General features: G+C 27.1%; 2 protein-coding genes across 2 annotated transcripts in view; both read left to right on the plus strand.

Annotated features, from left to right (window-relative positions):
• The window catches only part of LOC134326264 (E3 ubiquitin/ISG15 ligase TRIM25-like), a 5,950-nt gene extending 5,209 nt beyond the window's left edge, over nt 1–741 (plus strand). Inside the window, exon 6 of the mRNA XM_063008432.1 lies at nt 718–741. Within this exon, the coding sequence (XP_062864502.1) occupies nt 718–741 (24 nt within the window). The remainder of the gene's footprint in view (nt 1–717) is intronic.
• Nucleotides 742–3,898: 3,157 nt separating this feature from the next.
• LOC134326265 (zinc finger protein 271-like) lies at nt 3,899–24,281 on the plus strand. The gene is made up of 6 exons (XM_063008433.1): nt 3,899–3,907; nt 4,037–4,094; nt 4,193–4,404; nt 4,714–4,873; nt 6,020–6,099; nt 22,153–24,281. Exons 1-6 carry the CDS (start codon nt 3,899–3,901, stop codon nt 24,031–24,033), a joined length of 2,400 nt encoding a protein of 799 aa, XP_062864503.1. The 3' UTR covers nt 24,034–24,281.
• The last annotated feature ends 600 nt before the right edge of the window (nt 24,282–24,881 follow it).

Below are 24,881 nucleotides of genomic sequence, written 5' to 3' on the forward strand. Positions count from 1 at the left end.
TAAAATATTAGTATCAATCTCATTATGCAAATGGACATTCAGACATCATCAATCCAACTTGTTAATATCATGTTTCGTTAATGATCAGAAAGCCATTTTTGTTTCCCCACATGAAGGAAATGACTGTTGTCCACTATAGATATTGGCACTTCTGAAAAAAAATTAAATACTTACCCGGTCTTTTCTGCTTTATTCAACACATGGATCACCACAGCAACACTGTCCTAAATGACGACAAATCAGAAGCAGGGGACAATTGTATGTCACGCCACATTTTATGTTTACTTTTTTCCAACATGTTAAATTCAGCTAAAAATAGTAATTGTGTTCTCTGTAGAGTATCTGTACTTATTTTCACTTACCAAGGGCTCCCAAATGTTAAACACAACAAAGACAACATTCAAGGAATTTTCAATTACATTTAAGAAAAAAGTTGATGTTATCATAATGTCAATGCTAGTTTGCAATTTGCAATTTGAAAGTGTTTGTGCATTTGGAACAATAGATTACTTTTACGCCAAGGATAAATTGGGATCATAGTTACATACGTCAAATTACAACTGAGACTTCAAGGTATCAACATTAAACACTTCTGATTTGAAGCTAACATGAGCACACAACAAACTTGTGATTTATTTTTGAAGATTACCCCATTTGTTCCGCAGTCAGAGAAAATGTTTAATTCTCTAAATTCTATACATTTTGTATACTATCTAGGCCCTTAAAGATTTGGAACTTTAATTTTTAGTAATTCAGTACAGTAAGTGTTTTAAGGGGGCTGCTTAGCTGCTGGTTGCTTTGTTTAGTATCCACTTTGGTGGCCTGTTTAAAAATAAAATGCTAGTGTACAAAATCATCACTCTTGGCTTTAATTAGATGGGGCTGTATCAGCTAATAAAGCTGGACATAGCACTGCAAATAGTTTCTATCATGACAATACACATGGTGAAACAATTTTTTTAATTCATAAGAAGTCCTGCGGTTAACGAGCAATTATTAACTAAAGACAGGACTTAACAGCCATGTGAGTTAGTTATAAAGCAGGCATGGGGTTTTTAAAAGCATCTTAGCATGAATATGATTCTTAAATTAGTGTTTATGAATCTTAACTAGTAGAGCGTAAGTCTTAAGTGTAATGCTCGCTCTACAAGTTAAGATAATCTTAACACTAAGGGTGAACTAACCTTTTGGGAATCTTGGCCCAGGTTAGTTAGTCTTCTTGTGACATTCCATAATTGAGCCATAATTGTCATAACCAAACTAATCTAGTCATGCCCTGTCAATACCAAAACTATAAATAAATAATCTCAGAGTTAGAGGTGGGTGATATGGAAAAAATGTAATATCACAAAGTCATTTTTTATTTTTATTTTCTGTAAACAGCACCTACCATGCAACAAGATGCATCAAGGTGGCCCATGTCCAACCAGTGTACATGGGCAGATGCTTCTCATGGGACAGCACAAGGCCAGGGTGTTCTACCTCATGTCAGTGGTGAGTTTACTGAAGAAGCAGAAAAATATTTTTTTTCCAGTTGGGCATTAATACATGAATAATATAATTAACAATGACACTTTAGGTTGCTAAAATACTAAGAATAAAAGTCAGGCATTTTCTGTAGAGTAACCATTTTTTATTTTAATTTCTCCATTAACAGCACCCACCATACAGCTATGACAGTTAAGTACACTTTTAATCTCAAAAGCATCTGAGCACGAATATGATGCTTAAAATAGCGTTAAGATAATCTTAACTGTCAGAGTGTGTGTTTAGTGTGATGCTTGCTCTACCAGTTAAGTTTATCTTTACACCAAGATTCTTTTAAAAATCTGGGCCCAGGTTAGTTAGTCTTCTTGTGACACACAGGATGAGCCATAATCACCATAACCAAGCTAATTTTCTCATCATGCCCAGTCAAAACAGAACTAGAGTCACACATTTTCTGAGTATCTTTTTTTTATTCCCTGTAAACAGCATATACCATGCAACAAGAGCCATCAAGGTGGCCCATGTCTGACCAGTGTACAGGACAAGGCCAGGGGGTTCTACCTCATGTCAATGGTGAGTTTACTGAAGAAGGAGAAAAGCAATTTTTCAGTTGGGTATTAGTACGTTAACACTACAGGTAAGAATGATGCCTGAAGTCGCTGACATGCAAATAATAAAAATCAGGCATTCTCAAAAGCACAGGATGTGACATAATTGCCATAACCAAGCTAATTTACTCATCATGCCTTGTCAAAACCAAAACTACAGTGGTGCTTGAAAGTTTGTGAACCCTTTAGAATTTTATATTTCTGCATACATTTGACCTAAAACATCATCAGATTTTCACACAAGTCCTACAAGTAGATAAGGAGAACCATATCAAACAAATGAGACACAAATATTAGACTTTGGACCATTTTCTTCAATAAAAAATGACAATGTTACAGATCTATGAGTGGTAAAAGTATGTGAACCTTTGCTTTCAGTATCTGGTGTGACCCCTTTGTGCAGCAATAACTGCAACTAAACGTTTCCGAAAACTCCTGATTAGTCCTGCACATCGGCTTGGAGGAGTTTTAGCCCATTCCTCCGTACAACTTCACAGCTTCAACTCTGTTATGTTGGTGGGTTTCCTCACATGAACCGCTCGCTTCAGGTCCATCCACAACATTATTGCATTAATATCGGGACTTTGACTTGGCCATTCCAAAACATTAACTTTATTCTTCTTTAACTATTCTTTGGTAAAATGACTTGTGTGCTTCTGGTTGTTGTCTTGCTGCGTGACCCACGTTCTCTTGCGGATGCAGCAAAACAGGCCTAAACCATGATACTTCCACCACCGTGTTTCACAGATGGGATAAGGTTTTTATGCTGGAATGCAGTGTTTTCCTTTCTCCAAACATAACACTTCTCATTTAAACCAAAAAGATCTGTTCCATTGTTTCAATAGCCTTCTGGCTTGTCCATGTGATCTTTAGCAAACTGCAGACGAGCAGCAATGTTCTTTTTGGAGAGCAGTGGCTTTCTCCTTGCAACCCTGCCATGCACACCACTGTTGTTCAGTGTTCTCCTGATGGTGGACTCATGAACATCAACATTAGCCAATGTGAGAAAGACCTGTAGTTGCTTATAAGTTACCTTGGGTTCCTTCGTGACCTCGCCGACTATTACACGCCTTGCTCTTGTCGTGATCACTGTTGGTCGACCACTCCTGGGGAAGGTAATAATGGTCTTGAATTTCCAACATTTGTACACAGCCTGTCTGACTGTGGATTGGTGGAGTCCAAACTCTTTAGAGATGGTTTTGTAACCCTTTCCAGCCTGATGAGAATCAATGACTTCTCTCAGAAATCTCCTTTGTTCGTGCCATGATACACTTCCACAAATGTGTGTTGTGAAGAGCAGACTTTGATAGATCCCTGTTCTTTAAATAAAACAGGGTGCCCACTCACACCTGATTGTCATCCCATTGATTGAAAACACCTGACTCTAATTTCACCTTCAAATTATCTGCTAATCCTGAAGATTCACTCACAGATATGTTATATTGGATCATTTTCCTCAATAAATAAATGACCAAGTCTAATATTTGTGTCTTATTTGTTTGATTTGAATCTCCCTATCTACTATTAGGACTTGTGTGAAAATCTGATGAGGTTTTAGGTCAAATTTATGCAGAAATATAGACAATTCCAAAGGGTTCGCAAACTTTCAAGCACCACTGTAAAAAAAAATTAAAAATAAATAAATAAATAAAAAAGAAAAAAAAGTCATGTATTTTCTAATTATTTTTCACTGTAAACAGCACCTACCGTACAACGAGATCCATCAAGGTGGCCCATGTCCAACCAGTGTACATGGGCAGATGCTTCTCAGGGGACAGGACAAGGCCAGGGCGTCCTACCTCATGTCAACGGTGAGTTTAATGAAGAAGGAGAAAAGCAATTTATCAGTTTATTAATACATAAATATTATAGGTAAGAACAACGTGCAAAATGCCTCTTCTGTAGAGTGAACTTTTTCATTTTAATTTCTGCTTTAACAGCAGCCACCATACAGCAGGGACTGTCAAGGCGGTTCATACCCAATCAGTGCGCACGTAAGTTTGATCAGTTAGAATGAACAGCCCTACAACACATTAATCATGAATAGAAAATGGACTAGATCTTGTAAAATGTTTTTTTTTTTTTTTTTTTTGCAGCTGTAGACAGAACTGTCCTGGAGGCACTGAGAGAGATGGACCTGAAGATAAATTACCTGACATCTCTTGTAGAATCTCTTGTGGGTGGTCATCAAATTTTGCCCCCACAACAGCAAGACGATGAAGACTTGAATGTCATCCCTCTGGATTCAGTAGAAGCCCTAGAACATTTAGAAGAAAGGCTTCTGAGCAACGGACTGAAGCAAAGGATGGTAAAGCTCATTTATCAATTATTTCCCATCAAATAAGACCATGACATGATTCACAAAGTATTCACAAATATTTCCTATTGTTTTATATTTTTAAGTGTATGATAGCTTTAACGTTAAAATTGTACTACAATTGCAAGAAAAAAAAATACAAATAACATTTGGGTGAGTGACAATGGGAGAATGTAACTTCATATATACGGATTCATACTTAATTAAAAAAAACATTTAAATAAAATGCAAATAAGACATTTAATAGTAACAACAAAACGTATGAAGTTTATACATTTCTATTACTGTGCATTATTTCAGATTAACATGCTGTCACTAAGTGGTGGACATACCATGAAAAAGACAATCTGGAGAATTGCCAGCAAGGTGTTCACCCCCAACCTTGCGAAAAGCCTTAACTGGTGCGGCAGGGGAGACAAGCGAGGTCTAAAACAAACCGCATGTGGACAAGTTATTATTGGTAAGTCAAGATAAACAATTTACACCTAAAGAAACAATCAGAATGTTTATATGGAGCCTAATACACTGCTCAAAAAAATTCAAGGAACACTTAGAAAACACATCAGATCTCAATGGGAAAAAAAATCATGCAGATTATCTTTCCTGATATGGACTGGGTAATGTGTTAGGAACGAAAGGATGCCACATAGTTTAATGGAAATGATAATTATCATCCTAGAGAAGGTTGAATTCAAAGTCATACTCTCGTCACATGAGGCCGGGCACTGTCGTGCACCAGGAGGAACCCAGGACCCACTGGGCGCCAGTGGCGGATCTGCCAATTCCGGTGTTCTATCGCAAATGCCAATCAAGCTCCAAGGTGCTGGGCTGTGAGCACAGGGCCCACTACAGGACGTGGGGCCTTCAGGCCACCCTCATGAAGCCTGTTTTGGTTGTTTGGTCAGACACATTCACACCAGTGGCCTGCTCGAGTTCATTTTGTAGGGCTCTGGCAGTGCTCATCCTGTTCCTCCTTGCACAAAGGAGCAGATACTGGTCCTGCTGAGGGGTACACCACAAACTTTTGCCACAATGCACCTGGTAACTCACACTGATAAGTCTACAAACATGTCCAAACTGCACTCACGTATTCATATACCTAAACTGTAATGATAAACACATTGATAAGTCACGTTTATTTATTCATTCATTTAGTTTACAAACTGAAACCTACCATTTAGAAAGCAGATCTCCGCCACGTGTCCTCCTCCTCCTCCTCAGGAGTCTTTTCACTACAAGTCAGTCACAGCGTTTTACTACCGGCTATTGGTCATGTGGTTTTCACGTGTTGTCAAAGCACATAGGATACATAGGATACATAGGATGTAATTTGTACAAAAAAATCTACTTTACTTCAAATGGGGTAAAGCTGTCAGCAAATTTAACCTTCAATGTCCCATTTAATCTTATAAAAACTCAATAAAAGCTCAAATACAAATAAAGAAGACCCCGACAGCAACGTCATGTTTAAAACCATGCCCTTTTGTCAGATTAGGCTACGTTTTGCTTACATACAGCACCATTTATCTACTTTAATACAGCAGAAGTGTAGCACTTATTTTGTGACTCTTAATACTGTTTTTTAATAACAGTTTCTCACATACAGCTGCCGCGATGAAAAATCCAGTGCTGCCAGCGCCAACTGAGGCGGAAGCGGAGATCTGCTTAAAAGATTACTTGCGGCTGGCAACAAGAAAGAAAACTTTAAATTACATTTTATTTAGTAGTTAATTGTAATTTTTGTTTTGTTATTTGTGTTCATCGTAATTATTATTATTATAATGTATAATTATAATATAAGGAACAATAATAAATAAGAATGTTACTACCCCTGATTATAATGTCTGTTGTTTATAGATATATTATCTGTATTATCTATTATTCTTATTCTTATTCTTATTCTTATTCTTATTATTAAAGCAGTACATGAGAGGGGAGTGCACACACACACACACACACACGTTCAATTACATTCAGACGCTGTATTTTAGCTATACTGTACACATAAGTCTGGAATGCAGCGTCTGAATGCCATTTCAGCATCCAGGCCTGATATTTAGGAGCTGTATTACAGATGAATAAGCGCTCTATTACATGGTCTCGGATAGCTCTCATAAGCGTCTCTGAGACGCAGGCATGATGATGACGTAGTAAGATTGATCTGGAACGCAGCAGCTGAAGATCTTCCACGATCCACCAGCGACCTATCAGACAGTATTGCAGATGAGCAAACGCTCTATTAAATATTAGCGACGAACTATTCCAGACAAACTGGGTTACATCCAACAGACGTCTCTGAGATGTATATGTGCTATCAGGGTATTATCTTCTTAGCATTGATAACAGTGTTTTTACCTAAATAAAGCCAGGTTCCACCAAGATTTGGACTCAGATCGCTGGATTTAGAGTCCAGAGTGCTAACCATTACACCATGGAACCATGAAAGAAATGTTTTTAATGAAGACTTGAGCACAAAGCTAAATAATTACACCATTAACTCCACATGCTTTTGTATGTAGTCTTTATGGTATTTAAGCTGGATGGATAGATGGAAGTTAACATGTCAGACATCCCAAGTTGCAAAAACTCATTTCAGGGAGCTAAAAAAAAAAGCTAAAACCCTCTCGCACACAGCAAAGGATATGGGTGATAACAGAACTTTTAGGAGCTGCTAACTGAGCTACTAAACTGTTCACGTCACAAACACTTTAATGTGTACTACATAGTGCACTAAAAAGTGTAAAAGATAATAGATTTATGTACTCTACATAGTGCACTAGATTGTATATTAGAAAAGAATGTATGTTTTTTACTTAGTGCACTAGATAGTGTACTAGATAATAGACTTATGTTTCCTAGATAATGCTTTAGGTAGCGTATTAGTTAACGGATTTAGGTTCCTTACATAGTGCACTAGATAGCATATTAGATATGAATAAATGTTCCCTACTGTAGTGGGTTTTCACATGCACATGAATAACTAATAAACACAAAATCATTTATTAGTTAAAGCAAATTGATGATACATTCACCTCATAAATCATGATACACTGCTCTTCCCTACATGGAAGTAAGTACAAAGTATCGGTATCGGACCGATATCGGCAATACTGGCCCTGTATTTACTTGGTATCGGATACCAAAATGTTGCAGTATAAACAAAGTTCACCTGTAAACAAAGTTCAACTGTAAAGAAAGTTCAACTGTATACAAAGTTCAACTGTAAACTAGAGTTTGCAAATTTTGCAGTATCGCACACCACTAATACAGATGTGCTAATGGAGATAATTTACTGCTAAGCTGCTGTTCAACTCCAGTCCAGTTGGTGGCGCTGGTGCGTCTTAAGTTGTTCTGCCAACCGCCATTAAACATCATAAGAAGAACAAGAAGCTGCTGTGTTTGTACTGTAGAGCCTCATCTGTAAGTAAAATATGTATTTAATTATAACCCTTATATTTAATTATAACTACATTCTAATTATTAATTAAACTAGAGTTCATAATAAAACATCACTGTGAGGATTTGAGGAGCTTTAACTCCAGTTTTATTTAAACAAATAAACTATTAGCTGCTCCGCTAACTGTTAGCACCACACATGAGTCAGTACTGATGAACCGATTCATTTGAACCGATCCAGCAAAATGAATCAATTGAGCGGAACTGATTGAGTTTCTTCATGATTAAATCTCACAGTTTTATATAAACACGTCATATTTTTAATCTTTGTTTATAGTTGAACTTTGTTTACAGTTGAACTTTGTTTACAGCTGAACTTTGTTTACAGTTGAACTTTGTTTATAGTTGAACTTTGTTTATAGTTGAACTTTGTTTACAGGTGAACTTTGTTTACAGTTGAACTTTGTTTACAGGTGAACTTTGTTTATAGTTGAACTTTGTTTATAGTTGAACTTTGTTTACAGGTGAACTTTGTTTACAGGTGAACTTTGTTTATAGTTTAACTTTGTTTATAGTTTAACTTTGTTTACAGGTGAACTTTGTTTATAGGTGAACTTTGTTTATAGTTTAACTTTGTTCATAGTTTAACTTTGTTTATAGTTTAACTTTGTTTATAGCTGAACTTTGTTTACAGCTGAACTTTCAACTTTGTTTATAGTTTAACTTTGTTTATAGTTGAACTTTGTTTACAGCTGAACTTTGTTTATAGTTTAACTTTGTTTATAGTTTAACTTTGTTTACAGTTGAACTTTGTTTATAGTTAAACTTTGTTTATAGTTGAACTTTGTTTACAGCTGAACTTTGTTTATAGTTTAACTTTGTTTATAGTTGAACTTTGTTTATAGTTGAACTTTGTTTATAGTTGAACTTTGTTTACAGCTGAACTTTGTTTATAGTTTAACTTTGTTTATAGTTGAACTTTGTTTATAGTTGAACTTTGTAAACAGGTGAACTTTGTTTACAGTTGAACTTTGTTTATAGTTGAACTTTGTTTACAGTTGAACTTTGTTTTTAGTTGAACTTTGTTTACAGTTGAACTTTGTTTATAGTTGAACTTTGTTTACAGTTGAACTTTGTTTATAGTTGAACTTTGTTTACAGGTGAACTTTGTTTATAGTTTAACTTTGTTTATAGTTGAACTTTGTTTATAGTTGAACTTTGTTTACAGGTGAACTTTGTTTACAGTTGAACCTTGTTTATTGTTGATATTTGTTTACATGTGAACTTTGTTTATAGTTGAACTTTGTTTACAGTTGAACTTTGTTTATAGTTGAACTTTGTTTACAGTTGAACTTTGTTTACAGTTCAACTTTGTTTATAGTTCAACTTTGTTTACAGGTGAACTTTGTTTACAGTTGAACTTTGTTTATTGTTAATATTTGTTTACATGTGAACTTTGTTTATAGTTGAACTTTGTTTATAGTTAAACTTTGTTTACAGGTGAACTTTGTTTACAGGTGAACTTTGTTTACAGTTGAACTTTGTTTATTGTTGATATTTGTTTACATGTGAACTTTGTTTATAGTTGAACTTTGTTTACAGTTGAACTTTGTTTATAGTTGAACTTTGTTTACAGGTGAACTTTGTTTATAGTTGAACTTTGTTTACAGTTGAACTTTGTTTACAGTTGAACTTTGTTTATAGTTGAACTTTGTTTACAGGTGAAATTTGTTTACAGTTGAACTTTGTTTATTGTTGATATTTGTTTACATGTGAACTTTGTTTATAGTTGAACTTTGTTTATAGTTGAACTTTGTTTACAGTTGAACTTTGTTTACAGTTGAACTTTGTTTATAGTTGAACTTTGTTTGCAGTTGAACTTTGTTTACAGGTGAACTTTGTTTACAGTTGAACTTTGTTTATTGTTGATATTTGTTTACATGTGAACTTTGTTTACAGTTGAACTTTGTTTATAGTTGAACTTTGTTTACAGGTGAACTTTGTTTATAGTTGAACTTTGTTTATAGTTCAACTTTGTTTATAGTTGAACTTTGTTTACAGGTGAACTTTGTTTACAGGTGAACTTTGTTTATAGTTTAACTTTGTTTATAGTTGAACTTTGTTTACAGGTGAACTTTGTTTATAGTTTAACTTTGTTTATAGTTTAACTTTGTTTACAGGTGAACTTTGTTTACAGTTTAACTTTGTTTACAGGTGAACTTTGTTTACAGTTGAACTTTGTTTATAGTTGAACTTTGTTTACAGGTGAACTTTGTTTATAGTTGAACTTTGTTTACAGGTGAAATTTGTTTACAGTTGAACTTTGTTTATTGTTGATATTTGTTTACATGTGAACTTTGTTTATAGTTGAACTTTGTTTATAGTTGAACTTTGTTTACAGTTGAACTTTGTTTATAGTTGAACTTTGTTTGCAGTTGAACTTTGTTTACAGGTGAACTTTGTTTACAGTTGAACTTTGTTTATAGTTGAACTTTGTTTACAGGTGAACTTTGTTTACAGGTGAACTTTGTTTATAGTTGAACTTTGTTTATAGTTGAACTTTGTTTACAGTTGAACTTTGTTTACAGGTGAACTTTGTTTATAGGTGAACTTTGTTTATAGTTGAACTTTGTTTATAGTTGAACTTTGTTTATAGGTGAACTTTGTTTATAGCTGAACTTTGTTTACAGCTGAACTTTGTTTATAGTTTAACTTTGTTTATAGGTGAACTTTGTTTATAGCTGAACTTTGTTTACAGCTGAACTTTGTTTATAGTTTAACTTTGTTTATAGTTGAACTTTGTTTACAGGTGAACTTTGTTTATAGTTGAACTTTGTTTATAGTTTAACTTTGTTTACAGTTAAACTTTGTTTATAGTTGAACTTTGTTTATAGCTGAACTTTGTTTATAGTTGAACTTTGTTTATAGCTGAACTTTGTTTATAGTTTAACTTTGTTTATAGTTTAACTTTGTTTACAGTTGAACTTTGTTTATAGTTGAACTTTGTTTATAGTTGAACTTTGTTTACAGGTGAACTTTGTTTATAGTTGAACTTTGTTTATAGTTGAACTTTGTTTATAGTTGAACTTTGTTTACAGTTGAACTTTGTTTACAGTTGAACTTTGTTTATAGTTGAACTTTGTTTATAGTTGAACTTTGTTTACAGGTGAACTTTGTTGATAGTTGAACTTTGTTTACAGGTGAACTTTGTTTACAGGTGAACTTTGTTTACAGGTGAACTTTGTTTACAGTTGAACTTTGTTTATTGTTGATATTTGTTTACATGTGAACTTTGTTTATAGTTGAACATTGTTTACAGTTGAACTTTGTTTATAGTTGAACTTTGTTTACAGGTGAACTTTGTTTACAGTTGAACTTTGTTTATTGTTGATATTTGTTTACATGTGAACTTTGTTTATAGTTGAACTTTGTTTATAGTTGAACTTTGTTTACAGTTGAACTTTGTTTACAGTTAAACTTTGTTTATAGTTGAACTTTGTTTGCAGTTGAACTTTGTTTACAGGTGAACTTTGTTTACAGTTGAACTTTGTTTATCGTTGATATTTGTTTACATGTGAACTTTGTTTATAGTTAAACTTTGTTTATAGTTGAACTTTGTTTACAGTTTAGCTTTGTTTACAGTTGAACTTTGTTTATAGTTGAACTTTGTTTACAGTTGAACTTTGTTTACAGGTGAACTTTGTTTACAGGTGAACTTTGTTTACAGTTGAACTTTGTTTATTGTTGATATTTGTTTACATGTGAACTTTGTTTACAGTTGAACTTTGTTTATAGTTGAACTTTGTTTACAGGTGAACTTTGTTTACAGGTGAACTTTGTTTATTGTTGATATTTGTTTACATGTGAACTTTGTTTATAGTTGAACTTTGTTTATAGTTGAACTTTGTTTACAGTTGAACTTTGTTTACAGTTGAACTTTGTTTATAGTTGAACTTTGTTTACAGTTGAACTTTGTTTACAGGTGAACTTTGTTTACAGTTGAACTTTGTTTATTGTTGATATTTGTTTACATGTGAACTTTGTTTATAGTTGAACTTTGTTTACAGTTGAACTTTGTTTACAGTTGAACTTTGTTTACAGTTGAACTTTGTTTATTGTTGATATTTGTTTACATGTGAACTTTTTTTATAGTTGAACTTTGTTTACAGGTGAACTTTGTTTATAGTTGAACTTTGTTTATAGTTGAATAGTCTGTCTGTCTATTAGAGCTTTAATAATGCAGTCAGCAGAAGAGGGAGACGTCACCCCTGTGGATCTACAACATGAAGAATTTCAGAAGAAAATAATACAAAAGGATGATGATGATGATTTTTTCTGTAAGTAAATATAGAGGATGATGACACTTTTCCACCAGACAGTATGGTACAGTACAGCTGCTACACTCCAGTCTGGATTTAAGTTTTAATCTAACTAGGATTTATTTGTGATTAGGAACCAAACCCACAACCTTCGGTTTCCTCCAGTTGTTGAGATTTTTCTTCTCATATTGATGAATTTCAGGTGAAGTCACTTTAATCCCTGCAGAACTTGTGGCTTCTTTGGAACTGCTCTTCTCAGAGGACCAACAGTGTGGAGGTTTCCAGATGAAGCCTGTGAAGAAAGAAGAACCTGAAGATAAAGATGAACTCAGTAAGACTTGAGCAAAATCATTTCTCCTAATTTGGTCGTGTCTGAATTTCTTGTAATATTTTTGTATATTTAGTGCATAAGTGAGCAGGTGAGTGAAATGAGGAGACAGAAGATAAAGAAGATTAAACAGATCATGCTGACTGTACCGTGTTTACACTAGTATATAATTACAGAGTAATGCCAGGTGAATACAAGTGGCTGAATGATTGGGTAATGAATGAGAATAAATAAAGTCGAGTATATAAGCTGATATATTCAATATATACGTGATTGTTTGTGCTGATGGTCCTGGAGAGATGAGTCTGCACCTTCCATCCAGATCTCAACTCTCCTCCTTTTTTTAGAAAGTGTTTCAGGCCTGAAATGCAGGAATGGATGTTTATTAATAAATGAAATGAAGTTGAGCAGATAAAAGATGAAACATCTCAGCTTCATCCTGTCTGACATCAAATAAAAGTCAAAGTCTGTGTTTATAGTATTATTCGCTTTTTCTATACTGTCCCAACTTTTTCTGATTTGCGGTTGTATTGTTATTATTATTATTATTAAATCTGCTGAAACCCTGTTTGAACAAAGGTTTATAGGTCATGTTTTTTGACAGATAGTATAGAAGTACGTGTCTGTTAGTTCTAACTTAAGTGCTTAATAAAGAAGTTGGTCGTTACTACCAACAATAACAAACTTATTTTTCTTCTTTCACAAAACAAAGAAATTTCAGGTGAAGGAACCTCGATCCCTGTGGAACACGTCACCTCTGAGGAACACCTCACCCCAGAGGACCAACAGTGTGGAGGTTTCCAGATGAAGCCTGTGAAGAAGGAAGAACCTGAAGATAAAGATGAACTCAGTAAGATATTTTTTATCTTGAGTAAAATAAGATTTGGATTGAATAGAATCAGAGGAACCTGGGATGAAGCATCATACAGTGAAAGCTTGTATTGTGCTCATGCAGATCAGTGTGAGCAGGAAATGATGAATGCAGGATGAATCACGTTACAGGACTTTAGCATCAGATCTCAGTTTAACAATTACTAACAGTATTTATTATTTATAATGTTATAAATGTATATGATTATTTATAATGTTATAAATGTATTTGATTATTTATAATGTTATAAATGTATTTTAGTATTTATAATGTTATAAATGTATTTGATTATTTATAATGTTATAAATGTATTTGATTATTTATAATGTTATAAATGTAATTGATTATTTATAATGTTATAAATGTATTTGATTATTTATAATGTTATAAATGTATTTGATTATTTATAATGTTGTAAATGTATTTGATTATTTATAATGTTATAAATGTAATTGATTATTTATAATGTTATAAATGTATTTGATTATTTATAATGTTATAAATGTATTTGATTATTTATAATGTTATAAATGTATTTGATTATTTATAATGTTATAAATGTATTTGATTATTTATAATGTTATAAATGTATTTGATTATTTATAATGTTATAAATGTATTTGATTATTTATAATGTTATAAATGTATTTGATTATTTATAATGTTATAAATGTATTTGATTATTTATAATGTTATAAATGTATTTGATTATTTATAATGTTATAAATGTATTTGATTATTTATAATGTTATAAATGTATTTGATTATTTATAATGTTATAAATGTATTTGATTATTTATAATGTTATAAATGTATTTGATTATTTATAATGTTATAAATGTATTTATTATTTATCATGTTATAAATGTATTTGATTATTTATAATGTTATAAATGTGTTTGATTTTTTATAGTGTTATAAATGTATTTGATTATTTATAATGTTATAAATGTATTTGATTTTTTATAGTGTTATAAATGTATTTGATTATTTATAATGTTATAAATGTATTTGATTATTTATAATGTTATAAATGTATTTGATTATTTATAATGTTATAAATGTGTTTATTATTTATAATGTTATAAATGTGTTTGATTTTTTATAGTGTTATAAATGTATATGATTATTTATAATGTTATAAATGTATTTGATTATTTATAATGTTATAAATGTATTTGATTATTTATAATGTTATAAATGTATTTGATTATTTATAATGTTATAAATGTATTTGATTATTTATAATGTTATAAATGTATTTGATTATTTATAATGTTATAAATGTATATGATTATTTATAATGTTATAAATGTATTTGATTATTTATAATGTTATAAATGTATTTGATTATTTATAATGTTATAAATGTATTTGATTATTTATAATGTTATAAATGTATTTGATTATTTATAATGTTATAAATGTATTTGATTATTTATAATGTTATAAATGTATTTGATTATTTATAATGTTATAAATGTATTTGATTATTTATAATGTTATAAATGTATATTATTATTTATAATGTTATAAATGTATTTGATTATTTATAATGTTATAAATGTATTTGATTATTTATAATGTTATAAATGTATTTGATTATTTATAATGTTATAAATGTATATTATTATTTATAATGTTATAAATGTATATTATTATTTATAATGTTATAAATGTTTTTGATTATTTATAATGTTATAAATGTATTTGATTATTTATAATGTTATAAATGTATGTGATTATTTATAATGTTATAAATGTATTTGATTATAATGTTATAAATGTATTTGATTATTTATAATGTTATAAATGTATTTGATTATTTATAATGTTATAAATGTATTTGATTATTTATAATATTATAAATGTATATGATTATTTATAATGTTATAAATGTATTTGATTTTTTATAGTGTTATAAATGTATTTGATTATTTATAATGTTATAAATGTATATTATTATTCATAATGTTATAAATGTATATTATTATTTATAATGTTATAAATGTATATGATTATTTATAATGTTATAAATGTAGTTGATTTTTTATAGTGTTATAAATGTATTTGATTATTTATAATGTTATAAATGTATATTATTATTTATAATGTTATAAATGTATATGATTATTTATAATGTTATAAATGTATTTGATTATTTATAATGTTGTAAATGTATATTATTATTTATAATGTTATAAATGTATATGATTATTTATAATGTTATAAATGTATTTGATTATTTATAATGTTATAAATGTATTTGATTATTTATAATGTTATAAATGTATTTGATTATTTATAATGTTATAAATGTATTTGATTATTTATAATGTTATAAATGTATTTGATTATTTATAATGTTATAAATGTATATGATTATTTATAATGTTATAAATGTATTTGATTATTTATAATGTTATAAATGTATTTGATTATTTATAATGTTATAAATGTATTTGATTATTTATAATGTTATAAATGTATTTGATTATTTATAATGTTATAAATGTATTTGATTATTTATAATGTTATAAATGTATTTGATTATTTATAATGTTATAAATGTATATGATTATTTATAATGTTATAAATGTATTTGATTTTTTATAGTGTTATAAATGTATTTGATTATTTATAATGTTATAAATGTATATTATTATTTATAATGTTATAAATGTATATTATTATTTATAATGTTATAAATGTATATTATTATTTATAATGTTATAAATGTATTTGATTTTTTATAGTGTTATAAATGTATTTGATTATTTATAATGTTATAAATGTATATTATTATTTATAATGTTATAAATGTATATGATTATTTATAATGTTATAAATGTATTTGATTATTTATAATGTTGTAAATGTATATTATTATTTATAATGTTATAAATGTATATGATTATTTATAATGTTATAAATGTATTTGATTATTTATAATGTTATAAATGTATTTGATTATTTATAATGTTATAAATGTATTTGATTATTTATAATGTTATAAATGTATTTGATTATTTATAATGTTATGAATGTATTTGATTATTTATAATGTTATAAATGTATTTGATTATTTATAATGTTATAAATGTATTTGATTATTTATAATGTTATAAATGTATTTGATTATTTATAATGTTATAAATGTATTTGATTATTTATAATGTTATAAATGTATTTATTATTTATCATGTTATAAATGTATTTGATTATTTATAATGTTATAAATGTGTTTGATTTTTTATAGTGTTATAAATGTATTTGATTATTTATAATGTTATAAATGTATTTGATTATTTATAATGTTATAAATGTATTTGATTATTTATAATGTTATAAATGTATTTGATTATTTATAATGTTATAAATGTATTTGATTATTTATAATGTTATAAATGTATTTGATTATTTATAATGTTATAAATGTATATGATTATTTATAATGTTATAAATGTATTTGATTTTTTATAGTGTTATAAATGTATTTGATTATTTATAATGTTATAAATGTATATTATTATTTATAATGTTATAAATGTATATTATTATTTATAATGTTATAAATGTATATGATTATTTATAATGTTATAAATGTATTTGATTATTTATAATGTTGTAAATGTATATTATTATTTATAATGTTATAAATGTATATGATTATTTATAATGTTATAAATGTATTTGATTATTTATAATGTTATAAATGTATTTGATTATTTATAATGTTATAAATGTATTTGATTATTTATAATGTTATAAATGTATTTGATTATTTATAATGTTATAAATGTATTTGATTATTTATAATGTTATAAATGTATTTGATTATTTATAATGTTATAAATGTATTTGATTATTTATAATGTTATAAATGTATTTGATTATTTATAATGTTATAAATGTATTTATTATTTATCATGTTATAAATGTATTTGATTATTTATAATGTTATAAATGTGTTTGATTTTTTATAGTGTTATAAATGTATTTGATTATTTATAATGTTATAAATGTATTTGATTTTTTATAGTGTTATAAATGTATTTGATTATTTATAATGTTATAAATGTATTTGATTATTTATAATGTTATAAATGTATTTGATTATTTATAATGTTATAAATGTGTTTATTATTTATAATGTTATAAATGTGTTTGATTTTTTATAGTGTTATAAATGTATATGATTATTTATAATGTTATAAATGTATTTGATTATTTATAATGTTATAAATGTATTTGATTATTTATAATGTTATAAATGTATTTGATTATTTATAATGTTATAAATGTATTTGATTATTTATAATGTTATAAATGTATTTGATTATTTATAATGTTATAAATGTATTTGATTATTTATAATGTTATAAATGTATTTGATTATTTATAATGTTATAAATGTATATGATTATTTATAATGTTATAAATGTATTTGATTATTTATAATGTTATAAATGTATTTGATTATTTATAATGTTATAAATGTATTTGATTATTTATAATGTTATAAATGTATTTGATTATTTATAATGTTATAAATGTATTTGATTATTTATAATGTTATAAATGTATTTGATTATTTATAATGTTATAAATGTATATGATTATTTATAATGTTATAAATGTATATTATTATTCATAATGTTATAAATGTATTTGATTATTTATAATGTTATAAATGTATTTGATTATTTATAATGTTATAAATGTATTTGATTATTTATAATGTTATAAATGTATTTGATTATAATGTTATAAATGTATTTGATTTTTTATAATGTTGTAAATGTATATTATTATTTATAATGTTATAAATGTATTTAATTATTTATAATGTTATAAATGTATTTGATTATTTATAATGTTATAAATGTATATGATTTTTTATAATGTTATAAATGTATTTGATTTTTTATAGTGTTATAAATGTATTTGATTATTTATAATGTTATAAATGTATATTATTATTTATAATGTTATAAATGTATATTATTATTTATAATGTTATAAATGTATATGATTATTTATAATGTTATAAATGTATTTGATTTTTTATAATGTTATAAATGTATTTGATTATTTATAATGTTATAAATGTATTTGATTATTTATAATGTTATAAATGTATATTATTATTTATAATGTTATAAATGTATATGATTATTTATAATGTTATAAATGTATTTGATTATTTATAATGTTGTAAATGTATATTATTATTTATAATGTTATAAATGTATATGATTATTTATAATGTTATAAATGTATTTGATTATTTATAATGTTGTAAATGTATTTGATTATTTATAGTGTTATAAATGTATTTGATTATTTATAATGTTATAAATGTATTTGATTATTTATAATGTTATAAATGTATATTATTATTTATAATGTTATAAATGTATTTGATTATTTATAATGTTATAAATGTATTTGATTATTTATAATGTTATAAATATATTTGATTATTTATAATGTTATAAATGTATTTGATTATTTATAATGTTATAAATGTATATGATTATTTATAATGTTATAAATGTATTTGATTATTTATAATGTTATAAATGTATTTGATTATTTATAATGTTATAAATGTATTTATTATTTATAATGTTATAAATGTTTATGATTATTTATAATGTTATAAATGTATATGATTATTTATAATGTTATAAATGTAAATGATTATTTATAATGTTATAAATGTATTTGATTATTTATAATGTTATAAATGTAAATGATTATTTATAATGTTATAAATGTATTTGATTATTTATAATGTTATAAATGTAAATGATTATTTATAATGTTATACATGTATATGATTATAATGTTATGAATGTTTATGATTATTTATAATGTTATAAATGTATATGATTATTTATAATGTTATAAATATATTTGATTATTTATAATGTTATAAATGTATTTGATTATTTATAATGTTATAAATGTATATGATTATTTATAATGTTATAAATGTATTTGATTATTTATAATGTTATAAATGTATTTGATTATTTGTAATGTTATAAATGTATTTGATTATTTATAATGTTATAAATGTATTTGATTATTTATAATGTTATAAATGTATTTATTATTTATAATGTTATAAATGTATATGATTATTTATAATGTTATAAATGTATATGATTATTTATAATGTTATAAATGTATTTGATTATTTATAATGTTATAAATGTATTTGATTATTTATAATGTTATAAATGTATTTGATTATTAATAATGTTATAAATGTATGTGATTATTTATAATGTTATAAATGTATTTGATTATTTATAATGTTATAAATGTATTTGATTATTTATAATGTTATAAATGTATTTATTATTTATAATGTTATAAATGTATATGATTATTTATAATGTTATAAATGTATATGATTATTTATAATGTTATAAATGTAAATGATTATTTATAATGTTATAAATGTATATGATTATAATGTTATGAATGTTTATGATTATTTATAATGTTATAAATGTTTGTTATTATTTATAATGATATAATTGTATATGATTATTTATAATGTTATAAATGTTTGTTATTATTTATAATGTTATAAATGTATTTGATTATTTATAATGTTATAAATGTATTTGATTATTTATAATGTTATAAATGTATTTGATTATTTATAATGTTATAAATGTGTTTTATTATTTATAATGTTATAAATGTATTTGATTATTTATAATGTTATAAATGTATGTTATTATTTATAATGTTATAAATGTATATGATTATTTATAATGATATAATTGTATATGATTATTTATAATGTTATAAATGTATTTGATTATTTATAATGTTATAAATGTATTTGATTATTTATAATGTTATAAATGTATTTGATTATTAATAATGTTATAAATGTATGTGATTATTTATAATGTTATAAATGTATTTATCATTTATAATGTTATAAATGTATTTGATTATTTATAATGTTATAAATGTGTTTGATTATTTATAATGTTATAAATGTATTTGATTATTTATAATGTTATAAATGTATTTGATTATTTATAATGTTATAAATGTATTTGATTTTTTATAATGTTATAAATGTATTTGATTATTTATAATGTTATAAATGTATTTGATTATTTATAATGGTTTAAATGTATTTGATTATTTATAATGATATGAATGTATATGATTATTTATAATGTTATAAATGTATATGATTATTTATAATGTTATAAATGTATTTGATTATTTATAATGTTATAAATGTGTTTGATTATTCATAATGTTATAAATGTATTTGATTATTTATAATGTTATAAATGTATTTGATTATTTATAATGTTATAAATGTATTTGATTATTTATAATGTTATAAATGTATTTGATTATTTATAATGTTATAAATGTGTTTGATTATTTATAATGTTATAAATGTATTTGATTATTTATAATGTTATAAATGTATTTGATTATTTATAATGTTATAAATGTTTTTGATTATTTATAATGTTATAAATGTATTTGATTATTTATAATGTTATAAATGTATTTGATTTTTTATAATGTTATAAATGTATTTGATTTTTAATAATGTTATAAATGTATGTGATTATTAATAATGGTGTAAATGTATTTGATTATTTATAATGTTATAAATGTTTTTGATTATTTTTAATGTTATAAATGTATTTATTATTTATAATGTTATAAATGTATTTGATTATTTATAATGTTATAAATGTATTTGATTATTTATAATGTTATAAATGTATTTGATTATTTATAATGTTATAAATGTGTTTGATTATTTATAATGTTATAAATGTGTTTGATTATTTATAATGTTATAAATGTATTTGATTATTTATAATGTTATAAATGTATTTGATTATTTATAATGTTATAAATGTATTTGATTATTTATAATGTTATAAATGTATTTGATTATTTATAATGTTATAAATGTATTTGATTATTTATAATGTTATGAATGTATTTGATTATTTATAATGTTATAAATGTATTTGATTATTTATAATGTTATAAATGTATTTGATTATTGATAATGTTATAAATGTGTTTGATTATTGATAATGTTATAAATGTGTTTGATTATTTATAATGTTATAAATGTATTTGATTATTTATAATGTTATAAATGTGTTTGATTATTTATAATGTTATAAATGTGTTTGATTATTTATAATGTTATAAATGTGTTTGATTATTTATAATGTTATAAATGTATTTGATTATTTATAATGTTATAAATGTATTTGTTTATTTATAATGTTATAAATGTATTTGATTATTTATAATGTTATAAATGTGTTTGATTATTTATAATGTTATAAATGTATTTATTATTAATGTTATAAATGTGTTTGATTATTTATAATGTTATAAATGTATTTATTATTAATGTTATAAATGTATTTGATTATTTATAATGTTATAAATGTATTTGATTATTTATAATGTTATAAATGTATTTGATTATTTATAATGCTTTAAATGTATTTGATTATTTATAATGTTATAAATGTATTCAATTATTTTCTGCTTTAGAACTGAACAAGGATTTCTGCTGCTCCTCGTGTCCACGTTCCTCTACAACCCAAAATCAGCTCCACAATCACATCAAGAGCTGCAACCATGATAAATATGAGACTCTGGTGAAGATAAAGACTGAACATGAGGATCTGACGCCCACCAGAAGCTCCAGTAATCAGCAAACGTCCTCTGGTACTGTCAGCATTAACACCTCTCTTAGTCCCACCCAGGAAGAAGGAAACGTCTGCTCACAGTGTGGGAAGAGCTTCAGTACCCGGGGTGCTTTCAAAATACACCAGCGCATTCACACTGGAGAGAAACCGTATCAGTGCTCACAGTGTGGGAAGAGCTTCAGTACCCAGGGTGCTCTCAAAATACACCAGCGCATTCACACTGGAGAGAAACCATATCAGTGCTCACAATGTGGGAAGAGCTTCAGTACCCAGGGTGCTCTCAAAACCCACCAGCGCATTCACAGTGGAGAGAAACTTTATCAGTGCTCACAGTGTGGGAAGAGCTTCAAATACCCGAGTGCTCCCAAAATACACCAGTGCATTCACACGGGAGAGAAACCGTATCAGTGCTCACAGTGTGGGAAGAGTTTTAATACACAGGGTAATCTCAAAATACACCAGCGCATTCACACTGGAGAGAAACAGTATCAGTGCTCACAGTGTGGAAAGAGTTTTAATACAAAGAGTGAGCTTAAAATACACCAGCGCATTCACACAGGAGAGAAACCGTATCAGTGCTCACAGTGTGAAAAAAGTTTTAATCAACAGAGTAATCTCAAAATCCACCAGCGCATTCACACTGGAGAGAAACCATATCAGTGCTCACAGTGTGGAAAGAGTTTTAATGGACAGTGTCATCTCAAAATACACCAGCGCATTCACACTGGAAAGAAACCATATCAGTGCTCACAGTGTGGAAAAAGTTTTAATCAACAGAGTAATCTCAAAATACACCAGCACATTCACACTGGAGAGAAACCGTATCAGTGCTCACAGTGTGGAAAGAGTTTTATTACACAGAGTAAACTCAAAACACACCAGCACATTCACACTGGAGAGAAACCATATCAGTGCTTACAGTGTGGAAAGAGTTTTTATACACAGAGTAATCTCAAAAAACACCAGCGCATTCACACTGGAGAGAAACCATATCAGTGCTTACAGTGTGGAAAGAGTTTTTATACACAGAGTAATCTCAAAATACACCAGCGCATTCACACTGGAGAGAAACCATATCAGTGCTTACAGTGTGAGAAGAGTTTTAATCAACAGGGTCATCTCAAAATCCACCAGCGCATTCACACTGGAGAGAAACCGTATCAGTGCTCACAGTGTGGAAAGAGTTTTAATGGACAGGGTCATCTCAAAATACACCAGCGCATTCACACTGGAAAGAAACCATATCAGTGCTCACAGTGTGGAAAAAGTTTTAATCAACAGAGTAATCTCAAAATACACCAGCACATTCACACTGGAGAGAAACCGTATCAGTGCTCACAGTGTGGAAAGAGTTTTATTACACAGAGTAAACTCAAAACACACCAGCACATTCACACTGGAGAGAAACCATATCAGTGCTTACAGTGTGGAAAGAGTTTTTATACACAGAGTAATCTCAAAAAACACCAGCGCATTCACACTGGAGAGAAACCATATCAGTGCTTACAGTGTGGAAAGAGTTTTTATACACAGAGTAATCTCAAAATACACCAGCGCATTCACACTGGAGAGAAACCATATCAGTGCTTACAGTGTGAGAAGAGTTTTAATCAACAGGGTCATCTCAAAATCCACCAGCGCATTCACACTGGAGAGAAACCGTATCAGTGCTCACAGTGTGGAAATAGTTTTAATTCAAAGAGTGAGCTTAAAACACACCAGCGCATTCACAGTGGAGAGAAACCGTATAAGTGCTCACAATGTGGGAAGAGTTTTAATCAACAGGGTAATCTCAAAACACACCAGCGCATTCACACTGGAGAAAAACCGTATCAGTGCTCACAGTGTGGAAAGTGTTTTAATAGACAGAGTGATATCAAAAAACACCAGCGCATTCACACTGGAGAAAAACATTATCTGCATCCAGAATCAGATACTAACAGAGTCTGGACTAGATTTTAATCAACAGAGTTTGTGCTGTTAATACAGTTCATGTGGTAAATGTTTGTTTGTTTAACAGTCGTTTGGTAACTGATGATGATTTATTGTAGCGGTTCGCTAAGTGAAGCGATTCGTGCACAAGAAGGTAGTGGAGCCTCATGAAGTTCATTTCATGCCTTCGGATGCATTGTGGGTATGTTTATTTGTTAACAGATGTTTTAATTGATGTTTATTAAGAGTATTAGTTGATTTTGTATTACATGCTTGAATCAGGTTAGCTCATGATGCATTAAGTTAAATGAATTTGCACATGTTGGCTTATTAGTATTGAAATGCATAACTTGGAATAATATGCATATGGACTTTAAACTTAAATATCATTTGATATTCATGTCTTGATGTGCTGAAGTTTATAAACGTGTTGTTTTTACTTCTTGTAGTTTTAACCTACTTCCAGTTTGCCATTAAACAGAGTTGAACTAAACATCTTCTACAGCGTGGTGATTGGTGGAGGAGTTATCTATGCAGGGTGTATAAAGGTTAATAGAGTTAATAGACCAGCGCATTCACACTGGAGAGAAACCGTATCAGTGCTCTGTGTGAGAAAAGCTTTACTATACAAAGTGACCGTAAAATACACCAGCGCATTCATTCTGGAGAGAAACCATATCAGTGATCTCAGAGTTTTACAGCTTTTCTCAATCGCTAAAACACTAAAACCCATTCTTGGAACACAACTGTCAACTGCCAAAACTTGTCTATTGAATGACTCATTTCACAAAACCTTAAACCATTTTCTCCTAGTTTGATACAGTTTCACATCTGATTCAACCTTTTTGCAAAACTAAACACATTCTCACTGACTAACA

This window comes from Trichomycterus rosablanca, chromosome 14, assembly GCF_030014385.1.
Source record: "Trichomycterus rosablanca isolate fTriRos1 chromosome 14, fTriRos1.hap1, whole genome shotgun sequence".
NCBI lineage: Eukaryota > Metazoa > Chordata > Actinopteri > Siluriformes > Trichomycteridae > Trichomycterus > Trichomycterus rosablanca.

Coding starts and splice junctions, on each gene's coding strand:
- LOC134326265 (XM_063008433.1), top strand. Junction 4,405..4,713: donor ACGGACTGAAGCAAAGGATG/GTAAAGCTCATT, acceptor GCATTATTTCAG/ATTAACATGCTGTCACTAAG. Junction 6,100..22,152: donor TAAAAGATTACTTGCGGCTG/GCAACAAGAAAG, acceptor GTCTGCTCACAG/TGTGGGAAGAGCTTCAGTAC.